The sequence below is a fragment of the Microtus oregoni genome, unplaced genomic scaffold, assembly GCF_018167655.1.
Source record: "Microtus oregoni isolate MIOR12 unplaced genomic scaffold, Mior012 000033F_ref0000390, whole genome shotgun sequence".
Classification (NCBI taxonomy): Eukaryota; Metazoa; Chordata; class Mammalia; order Rodentia; family Cricetidae; genus Microtus; species Microtus oregoni.
The window spans coordinates 22,458,609-22,468,993 of record NW_024543092.1 but is presented as its reverse complement, the minus strand read 5'-3'; the positions used below and the strand labels follow the sequence as shown (position 1 = coordinate 22,468,993).

The 10,385-nt window shown below is 51.5% G+C and overlaps 1 protein-coding gene across 3 annotated transcripts; it reads left to right on the top strand.

Moving 5' to 3' along the window:
- Positions 1–1,703: 1,703 nt before the first annotated feature.
- Tbxt (T-box transcription factor T) lies at positions 1,704–9,323 on the top strand. 3 transcript variants are annotated; one of them, XM_041680422.1, is made up of 8 exons: positions 1,704–1,909; positions 2,343–2,607; positions 3,263–3,397; positions 3,975–4,036; positions 4,129–4,190; positions 5,488–5,661; positions 6,696–6,825; positions 9,053–9,323. In XM_041680422.1, the coding sequence occupies exons 1-8, from the start codon at positions 1,704–1,706 to the stop codon at positions 9,321–9,323; spliced, it is 1,305 nt and encodes a 434-aa protein (XP_041536356.1). The 3 variants fall into 3 exon arrangements, with proteins under 3 accessions (XP_041536356.1, XP_041536355.1, XP_041536357.1); XM_041680421.1 differs by having other exon boundaries at positions 5,485–5,661; XM_041680423.1 differs by lacking the exon at positions 5,488–5,661.
- Positions 9,324–10,385: the final 1,062 nt, after the last annotated feature.

The window sequence follows — 10,385 nt, the reverse complement described above, 5'->3', positions numbered from 1 at the left end:
TTAGGTCTTTTGCATCTCTTCAGCAAACTCCTGCAAACCCACCACACTAAGCTGGCTGGTGGGCGTTGCGGGTAGGGCTAGGGCTGGGTGCCAATGAGGGCCTTTTGGTGTGTCTGCAGAAGGAACCGTTTCCCTAGGGTCGGGCCAGACCGAAATTTCTTTACATCCTGGACTACAAAAGAGCAATAAGCATGATAGCTAGGGAATCCCAGTGCCCAGTAATCAGTTGGAAAAGGGAAAGTAGCCCAGGACGAGTTCCCATCCCACTCCGGGAGTGCCTTCCCGCGATTGGCTCCCAGAAAACCCTCTCTCGCAGAAGCAAGAAGCAGGCAGAATCCGAAGACCGGGTCTGCCTTACCCAGCAACCCCGACCCCAAAGACTTCCCAGGGAGACTAGGAGAGGCACAGGATTTTCAAAAGTGGGTGCCCCACCTGATGCAGGGACCTTTTCCAAGGAGCTTCCAAGGTCGGGTGCGCGTGTGGAAGACGGGGAACCCAGACCCTCGATTTAAAGAACTGGGAGCGATCTCTGGCTTCCTTCCCGCTTCCTGGGCTCCCATTTTAGAGGAATGTTATTGTTTAAAGAGACCCCATTGAACTATTTCCTGCTCTTTGTCACCTTCCTCTCGCTCTCCGGCAGAGGTTCTCACCGAGAGGTAATAAACCAACTGCTGCCCACACCGCTTGGCGCGGAGGCGGATAGGGAAACGCGCCCAGCGTGCGTTCCAATAATCCCCGGGGCAAAGAGGCCGGGGACTCCCGGGGCCACATTCGGTGCAGGCGCAGCCACCATCACCAAAGCCCAACTTTTATGTGGGGTGCGAGGACACCTACTAGGGTCGCTATCTGGACAGATCCGCACTGGCCTTCCCTCTCCAAGCAGGTGAAGGTCGTGGGGAACCCGGAGGGCCGAGGTGGGAGTTAGTGGCAGTCCACGGGGCGAGGGGATGTGTCCCGAAGCTGCTGCACCTCTGAGGGCTGAGGCTTCGGGAGTGGTCAGGGAGACGCAGATCCGCCGTAGTCTCTCGCAGGTGCGCGCAGCGTGGACACTCTAAGTGCCACTGCCGCAGGTGCTAGGGTGCGCTTGCAAGCGCAATGTGATCGAGTGTGGGAGTGGAGAGTTTAGCAGTTGTTCTGGGAGCAGGGGCTGGGTGGCTTCAGCATTGCTCCTTGCCCTCCCCCCAGGGTCCGCCCCGCCGCTTTGATGGAGGTGCAAACATTTGGGGGAGGGCGGGGGTGTCGGGACTGAGCCCGACGCTTTTCTTACAGGAAGCGCGCGCGGAACCCATTGTTGGCCCCCGGCCTCCGGGCCCGCCCGGCCGGTCTGATATGGCCGCACACCGCCAATGGGCAGTGGCTCGGTACTTCAAAGGGTGTCCCGCCCAATCCGCCGCGCCCCCTGCGAGGCCACTTGGGCTGTATTTATGGGGAGGGGACCCATTTTCTCTTCCCCAGAGACTTACTCTTGTCGCGCCTTGCGGGAGTTCAAGTGGAACCACGGCTCCCCAGCCCCTCTCCCCTCTCCCCGCCCCCTTCCCCCCACATCCCGGTCCTGGCCCTCCTTTGGCGAATGTGCTGGGACCCAGGTGTGGTCTTTGGGTTCCGCAAGTGATCCTTTTTCTTGGAAAAGGGGAGTGAGAGAAGTGAAGGTGGCTCTTGGGTAGGCAGTCAAGACTCGGGGCGGTGGAGAGGGCGGCAGGAGGATGAGCTCCCCAGGCACAGAGAGCGCAGGGAAAAGCCTGCAGTACCGAGTGGATCACCTGCTCAGCGCCGTGGAGAGCGAGCTGCAAGCGGGCAGCGAGAAGGGCGACCCCACGGAGCGCGAGCTGCGAGTGGGCTTGGAGGAGAGCGAACTGTGGCAGCGCTTCAAGGAGCTAACTAACGAGATGATTGTGACCAAGAACGGCAGGTAGGTGCGTGCTGCAAGACTGCGGTCTGGGGCCTGGAGAATGCCTCCCGGGTGTAGAGGTGTAGAACACCGTTTTTCTGCTTAAGGCCGACTTTCTGTTTCTTCCCGCTGCGTTAACTGCCCCGAGGGGTTTCCTAACACCATTTTCTCCGGAACTTTCACTGACGAAACTCTAGGATTCCCCCAGGTCTACACTGATGTGGCCAGGCTTGCCTGTGTCCTCTAAAGCCTTGATCGGTTTGTCCCTCTTCTGTCTCTAGAGACTGTGGGCTTAGTGGGGAGATGGATTTAGTCCCAGGGCTGACTAAGCTCAGGCAAAGAATCCTGTGAGACCGGCCGCAGGGGGTGCTTCTTTGACCATAATAAACACTTGGTGCCAGGCTTCCTCACTCCAGTCGGATGGGGTCCTCCTGCTGTGACCTGTCTTTTCCAGGAGGATGTTCCCGGTGCTGAAGGTGAACGTTTCGGGTTTGGACCCCAATGCCATGTATTCCTTCTTGCTGGACTTCGTCGCGGCTGACAATCACCGCTGGAAGTATGTGAATGGGGAGTGGGTACCTGGGGGCAAGCCGGAGCCTCAGGCGCCCAGCTGCGTCTACATCCACCCAGATTCGCCCAACTTCGGGGCCCACTGGATGAAGGCTCCGGTGTCTTTCAGCAAAGTCAAACTCACCAACAAACTCAACGGAGGAGGCCAGGTAGGGTGTGCGGGAGACAGGGAGACAGACGCAGGGCGCAGGGCGCAGCCCAGAGAGTAGAGGGCTGCACCTCCCTCAGCTTCTGTCAGCCTCACAGAAGCCACCACAGGCCTCCCCAATTAAATCTTTAGTACTGTTTATAATTAAACTGATAAGGGTCACACCGAGGCCCGCGGCTGGGAGTCCTCACCCTGGAAGGCTGGGGTGTCGGGTGGAACAGGCTGGCTGGCCTGCCTCTTGGGAAACCTGCTCAGGCCTCATCACTCTAAGGGACCCAGCTGGGTGGGCTTTGATTATGAATCCTCAGTCACATCGAAGTCGGACCCGTGGGACACTCCACTCTTCTCGAAAGCCCTTAATTGGAGCCTGTTGCTAGAAAACTCAACTCCAAGTCGCCATCAAGGCAGGCATTTAAAGTTGTCTGTGGCCTTATTCGATCAGGGTTCAATAGTGTGTAGTGCCTCATAGCCTAGTTCCAGACCAGCTGAGAGAAGCAGATGTGTAAGACACGGAGAAACCCCACCATGGGGTGCGTACTGCGGGCAGTTTCCCGGAGACTTTGTAGCTGGATCCGTTTCTCACCTAGAAGTTGCTGTGGAGGCTGTGGTACTGAGGTGGGCGCCATCTCCACGTTTGCTCCTTTTCTCTCCTGCAGATCATGTTGAATTCCTTACACAAGTATGAGCCTCGCATTCACATTGTGAGGGTGGGGGGCCCACAACGCATGATCACCAGCCACTGCTTTCCCGAGACCCAGTTCATAGCTGTGACCGCCTATCAGAACGAGGAGGTGAGGCTTCGGAAGGGAGAGAGAGGGTCCTCTCCGTGTGCTCACCCGCTGTGCCTAGGTCGTGGACTTCATGCTTTGTAAAAATCTCCTGGAAAGGGCTAGGTGACAGTCCCTGCTCTCAGCAATGTGAAGTCCTGGCAAATGCAGCCAAGGGGCCTTAACAGTGCTGCTGTTGGCTATTAATAACACCTCGGGAAACCCACGGTCTGTCTGAACATAGACATGATAGAGACCAAATTTATTGGGAATCTCACTCAAATTGCTTTTTTTTTAATTTCCCAACATTTCAGACCCAGATAGAAAAATTTTCTGATTCAACCTGAATATTTCGACTTGTTTCTGTTCTTTCTTGGTTTCTTTTTTCCTTCTTTGGTAGTGTCCCCCCTGCCCCACTTCCATCTTCTTTTGATTCAGGGTCTTGCTATGTAGTCCTGGCTATCATTATATTCACAGCAGTCCTCCTGCCTCAGTACTCTGAACCTTGGACTGACAGACCCATGAACTTCTCATGGTTCCCCCCATTCAATCAAGTCCGGTAACAGCACTGAATTAGTAAATGTCCTTCCTTGTTTTTCAGATCACAGCCCTGAAAATTAAATACAATCCGTTTGCAAAGGCCTTCCTTGATGCCAAAGAAAGGTGAGAATTCCAACCCCACTCTGGGTAGAAAGGAGTTTCTCTCTCCGGGAAATTCTTCCTTTGACTACTCTGATTTTTTTTTCTTTTTTCAGAAATGACCACAAAGACGTGCTGGAGGAGCCCGGGGACGGCCAGCAGCCGGGGTATCCCCAATGTACGTTTGTTGGTCCTCTATTCTCCGTGGCCCTCTGGCTTGTTTGAGTTCTAAGATTCCCCAAAACCAGAACCCACAGGGAAGCAGAACACTTTCTGGGAACAATGTGGGCATAGCAGGATGGCCCTTTGTGACCAACACAAATGCCCTTTAGTTTGGGGGCTGCTGCCTGATCTTCTTGGGCTTTGGATACTGGCAGGCCAAAGAACTCTGGATTTGTGTATTTGTTCTGTAGTAGCCAGAGGTAGAGTGGACTCCTGGGAGTTTAGACTTGGTTATGATGAGAATTCAGCTCAGCCCCCTCCCTTGGAGATGACCTCCACTCTTGTCAGTGGCTGAACACTGAATGGCTGTCTTTAGAGACACACATGAACAACCATCCAGCTTAGTCCCCTTTGGCTCCTGACTTCTGTGGCTTGGAAGGAAGGGGGCTAGTCCTTTTAGAATTCCTTTGGGAGTTCTCTTAGCCAGAATGAGGGGTGCAGATAGATCAGCTATTCTCAGCTGGTATTTTAACACCACCTTCCACAAATTTGACAAATGAATTTAAGAAACAGGTCGCCCGTTGTGACTCAAAGGTACTCATTTGAGAGCAGATGGGGAGAAATGGGCAAGAGAAGGCCTGTGTATGGGGCCACACGGGACGGCATGGGCGTGCGTGCCTGTGTGCGCGTGTGTGCACGCATATGTGCATGTGCGCACACGTCTCTATCTTTTAAGTATTGTCTGAAGAACTGTCCTGCTTAGAAATTGTCTCATAGATCATTCATTTTGCTTAATTAAAAAAAATTAGTTTAGTTCATGTAGCTGTCTTGGAGAGGAGATGTTGTGGGGAGAATGGGGAGGCCTGGAGGAGTCAAACAGAAGGGACTAAATAGGAGATGGATTCACTAGCTATTTCTGAGACAGGAGCATGACTGACGGGGAGCAGTCCTGAACAGTCTGGGTCCCACCTGTGGCCAACTGTGTTCCTCCTGTCTTCATGTTCCTTCCTTTGAACAATCATCTCATTCTTGCTGAGAGAAAGCTTCTTGCCACAAAGACATCCCACACAGGCTGGGAGAGGTCTCAGGTTTGGTCCTCCAGGACAAAGCAATGGGCTCAGTTCAGGCCACTCCAGAGCTGGGCATCTCAGGCTTACAGAGTGGAGTTCCACACTCTGATGTTTGAGATAAGTTAGCATTGAGGGGTGGGTCATTCGGTGTTTCTCACTTCCAAAGAGACTCCTGGATTAGGGCTAGGGTGGTTCTGAGTCTCAAGCAAGGGCCTCTCACTCAGCATGCTTTCTTCACAGCAGGGGGGTGGCTTGTTCCTGGCACCAGCACCCTCTGTCCACCTGCCAGCTCCCACCCTCAGTTTGGAGGCTCGCTCCCTCTCCCCTCCACACATGGCCGCGAGAGGTACCCGGCTCTGAGGAACCACCGCTCATCCCCTTACCCCAGCCCGTATGCTCACCGGAACAACTCTCCCAGTAGGTTCTGTGTCTTGGTTCATCAGAGGCTGGGGTGGTGGGGGGACACCAGTGGGGAGGCATTCCTACAGGGGTGCGGGATAGAGAACCCAGCTCCTGGTGGCTCCTGAAGAGACTTGGTCAGGATGGTGGTTTACCAGAGGTCTCTATGGAGGCTTTCGGTATCCATGTTCCTCAGAACACCCCCCAGGTTTAAAAACAACAGCTGTCTGGTCCTTTTCACTGATCTCTAGTTCAGACGTTTGATGAGGTGATCTCTCTAAGGTAATCAATCATTGGACTAGCCAGGTGCAAGCCTTTCCGAATAGAACAAAGATTCTCCAGGTGTAGAACCCAGGCCCTCAGTGTCACTGAGAACCAGCCACAGTGTAGATCCTCCCAGCCCCAGAAGCTGGAGGTGTGGTGGCCCTCCTGACCAACTTCCCTGATGGGGACTTCCAGAGACCTCCTCTCTCACACTGTCTGCTCCAGGAGGAGGGGGAAATGGCTAAGGAACACCATAAAACAATTAAGTAATTACAGCTGATTCCCAATGAAAGGCAACAGCTCTGGAGACCTGTTCAAGGAGAGGCTAGCCTCTGAGGCGGGGAGATCATATTTTTAATTTAGTGAGGCCCTGGTTTCCAAAGCCTACTCAACCCTTATAGCATAACCCCCTGTGGAAAAGTGGCAAGTGTTATTTATTTACTTAACACTTACTTGGCTAGCATTTGAAAGGCTCTGAATCTGATCCCCAATGTCACAAAATATAAATAAATAGCATAAAAATAAAAAGATAAGCAATACCAGTGTCTGCGGTGTCTGGTGGGATGATAAGAGATAGCTTATATTAACTGGGATGTATTTTCAAATAATTCACATAAAACAATAAATATTGCCCTGATGGCCACTTAAGTGGCTTGCTCGCTGCATCTAGTGTCCAGGCAGCATTTGTTTGCAGAGTTAGGTTGGCTCAGCTGTTAGTTAGTATCGTTTTTTGTTACACTTTCTCCCTTTTCAAAGACCTGTCAGGTAACTCCCCTCTTTGCCCCCAGCCTATGCCGACAATTCGTCTGCGTGTTTGTCCATGCTGCAATCCCACGACAACTGGTCTAGCCTAGGAGTGCCTGGCCACACCAGCATGCTACCCATGAGTCACAGCACCGGCCCGCCTACTGGCTCTAGGTACGTATGGTCTGTGTGTGTGTGTGTGTGTGTGTGTGTGAGTGTGTGTACGCGTGCGCACGTGGGAAAGCAAGTCCTCCTACAGCTTTGGCTGGTTCCATTTATGGCCTTTCCCCTGATCTGCCTCTGGATCCCACCTATGGGTGGTTGGGCTTGTGTTTATAATTAAACTAAGATTAACGGGACCAGGGACACAGGTTCCATGTGTAGTTTTGATGGCCTGCCTTTATTTTACTGGTGGTTTGCTCTACTTAACCAAACCAGGGTACAGTCTTACCTTGGGTCTTAGCATCGCTGTGATGAACAGGCCTCTAATTCATCTGTGTTTCTCCATATGTAAAAAGATACGAAAGAGCTCCAGCCCCAGGCTGTTTCTCTCAGGCTGATGGGGTTGACACGTGTGGTTTAAAGTAACCTTTGAATTTTGAATTTGAAATTCGTGCCCTGGCAGTGCTGAAGCACGCGTGGGTAGCCCTCATATGGCGGTTCTGCTGAACTATTGGGTTTCGTGGTCTTAAGCTGATGAGGACGACTGACCAGGTCCTTCCTTTAGAGAACCTTTATCAGTTAGGGCAAGGCATTCCTTGACTTTTCTGTGGATAAAGGAGTAGAAGCCCTGAATGGCATGCTGGGAAACAGGTAAAGGATGGGAACTGACTGACCAGCGAGTTCTATAACAGGAAGCTCAAACACCCAGCAACGCTGGTGGCAACGCATCCCCTTCAGGCTTGTTACTCCTCCACAGTACTGACTTACTAGCAGAGTAGCAAAGCTGGAGGCCACCACGGGTTCTCCCGTGGGGAAAGGTGCCCGACCCTATAAATTCTGGGACAGTGGTGTTGATGGACCTGCCATCATGCGACCTTGACCTCAAAGGCATCCCTGGTGGTCTAGAACAGTGGTTCTCAACCTTCCTAATGTTGTGACCCTTTAATGCAGTTCCTCGTGTTGTGGTGACCCCTACCATAGAATAATTCCATTATCACTTCAAAACTACAATTTTGCTGTATGAATCGTAATGTAAATATCTGATATGCAGGATTAGATGTGTAACACCCAAAGGGGTTGCCACCCACAGGTTGTGAACCATTGATCTAGGACATTAAATGTTTGCATAAGGTCTTAGCTGTTTTAGTTTTGGGTGTAGCTTTTTACTAATAGGAATCTAGTTGCCTAGTATTTTTTTGGTCATGGGGGGGTCCAAGTATGTAACCCAGGCTGGCCTTGTACTCACTATAGAGTCTAGAGCTCAAGATCTTGGCTCAGCCCCCTCAGCTGTTGGCAGGTATTGCTGCAACCACTTTAGTCTGATCTTGAAGCAAACACACCCAAGACATCAGACTTGTCAATGGCCCTGAGGACATTGTTTCAGATGCTAGAGGACCTGCTGGCAGCCAAGTGCTGAACCAGTTTGGTATCTCAGTCTGAAACTCACGCCTGGAAAAACCCAGTAGTCCTCCTTAATTTGCCCAGGCTAGCCCTCAAGTTCAAATTGAGGTAGGTGTAGAGGAAGGCATGTTAAATAATGGTCATCATGTCAGATCATGTTATGTGTTTATAGATGAACTCTAAGGAAGGTTTCCCAAACAAAAATTTAGTATAGTTTAATGAAATTTGTTTCTAGGGTGTAGGCCAGAGGGCTTGATACTCATTTCAGTACCCTCATTTTAAAGATGAGGAGACAGCCTGAGGAGCTGTCACGGGGCGGGCCACAGAGCAGAGCTGGTCTCAAGTCCAGCTCTGGGGTCGCTTGCATATTGGCCCATGTCAACCTTGCTAACACACTGTCCGCTGGATGAGATGAGCCAGCAATGATGCTATTCTGAGGAACGCTTTCCTCTGTGGATTCAGGGATTGCTGCAGGACGTTGGCAACATAAGCTAACAAAGTAGGCCTGTAGCTCCGAGCCTTGGAGCTCAGCACAAATTTTGTGTGTTAACGAACACAGAGATGCTTGCCCAGAGTCTGTCTTAGCAGACCGTGGCCCACTACTGCCCACTGGGCTTGTGCACGCCTTCCTTTTAGTTTGCTTCCTGTTGACTTTGTGTCCTCACGCAGTAGCTTCTAAATACATGATAACAGAGGAAAGGCCAGCCTGCAAAACCGTGGGATGATGCGATTACCGACAACCACATTCTGAGTACTGGTCCCTCCCCTCCACCTCGCCCCCATGTTGCTGATTTGGAGCCTCTTCCCAGCGCCTTGACATCTGTTTTCTTCATTTCAGCCAATACCCCAGCCTATGGTCTGTGAGCAATGGCACCATCACTCCAGGCTCCCAGACAGCTGGGGTATCCAACGGGCTAGGAGCCCAGCTCTTTCGGGGCTCCCCTGCACATTACGCACCTCTGACGCACACGGTCTCGGCGGCCACGTCCTCTGGCTCCCCTATGTATGAAGGGGCGGCTACTGTCACGGACATTTCTGACAGCCAATACGACACAGCCCAGAGCCTCCTCATAGCCTCGTGGACTCCCGTGTCACCTCCATCCATGTGACCTGAACTCTTCCCCGCCGTGCGCTGAGACTGGTAACAGCCAGTGTCGACTGGATCCTCTCCTAGGCACCACGAGGCAGGCTCTTGGGACAAGGGAAAGAAATAAAAGCTTGCTAATAACTCCATTGTCAAGTAAGAGGATGTCTATCATGTTCCACGACCCTCTTGCTTGACACCCGCGGTAGTGATGTGTGTCCTACATGTGAAGCCAGGTACAGAGGCGAGGCTGGGGTCCTGTCAAATCCTTTGTCTCTGCTACAGCATGTAGGTGACTTTGGAAGGCTGGGCTTTGCCCACCCCTGTCCTACTGTAGTGAGACACAAGGCACACCTCTAATGCCTGTCCTCATTGCTTTAGAGTAGTTAGCTTTGAGGACAGAGAAACCATAGCCAGCAGACTGTAGCTAAAATGGAAACTCCTCCGCCCTCTAGAAGATTCTACCTTAAGCACATGTAGCTTCTTGTGTTGTGAAGTCAACTGCGCGATACTTTTCTGTTGACGAACTAGCCAAAGACAATCCGCAGAAAGTTTATTTCTTTTCTGCACAATAAAGGCAATATGCAGCAGAGGGTCCTTGCGGTTATTGTGTTCACATCTCCTTCTGGGAAAGGCTTTCTCTCCAAGATGTGTTTCAGTCCGTTCTGAACTTTAATGTAGCTAAATCGGTTGCAGAACTGGTGGGATTCATTTTATGTACCTGTGCAATCTTAGTGGCTAAAAAAAGTAAAATGAAGTCATATGGAATCACAGATGAATGTGCACAGCAGTATTGAAGCATGTCGGTGTCATAAAGATACAGGATATCTGCCTGATACAAGAAAGGGCATAAAATGGGCTGATAAAGTCAGTTAATGTATAGTTGCCGTAGAAATATGACTGCCGGTAGCTTTTGACTTTTGCAATCACTGTTTTTATTTTTCCTCATCAGTAAAAAGATGCTGCAGGGGCCTGTGTGTGTGGTAATCCCTCCATCTAGTGGCAGAATCCATAGTGGGACCCAGGTTTTGGTTTAACCCAAATCTCTGCTCTCTTAAAGTTTCAGCTGGCCAGTTTGGTCACCGGT

Coding starts and splice junctions, on each gene's coding strand:
- Tbxt (XM_041680421.1), top strand. CDS start 1,704: ATGAGCTCCCCAGGCACAGAGAGCGCAGGGAAAAGCCTGCAGTACCGA. Junction 2,608..3,262: donor AACTCAACGGAGGAGGCCAG/GTAGGGTGTGCG, acceptor TCTCTCCTGCAG/ATCATGTTGAATTCCTTACA. Junction 3,398..3,974: donor CCGCCTATCAGAACGAGGAG/GTGAGGCTTCGG, acceptor CTTGTTTTTCAG/ATCACAGCCCTGAAAATTAA.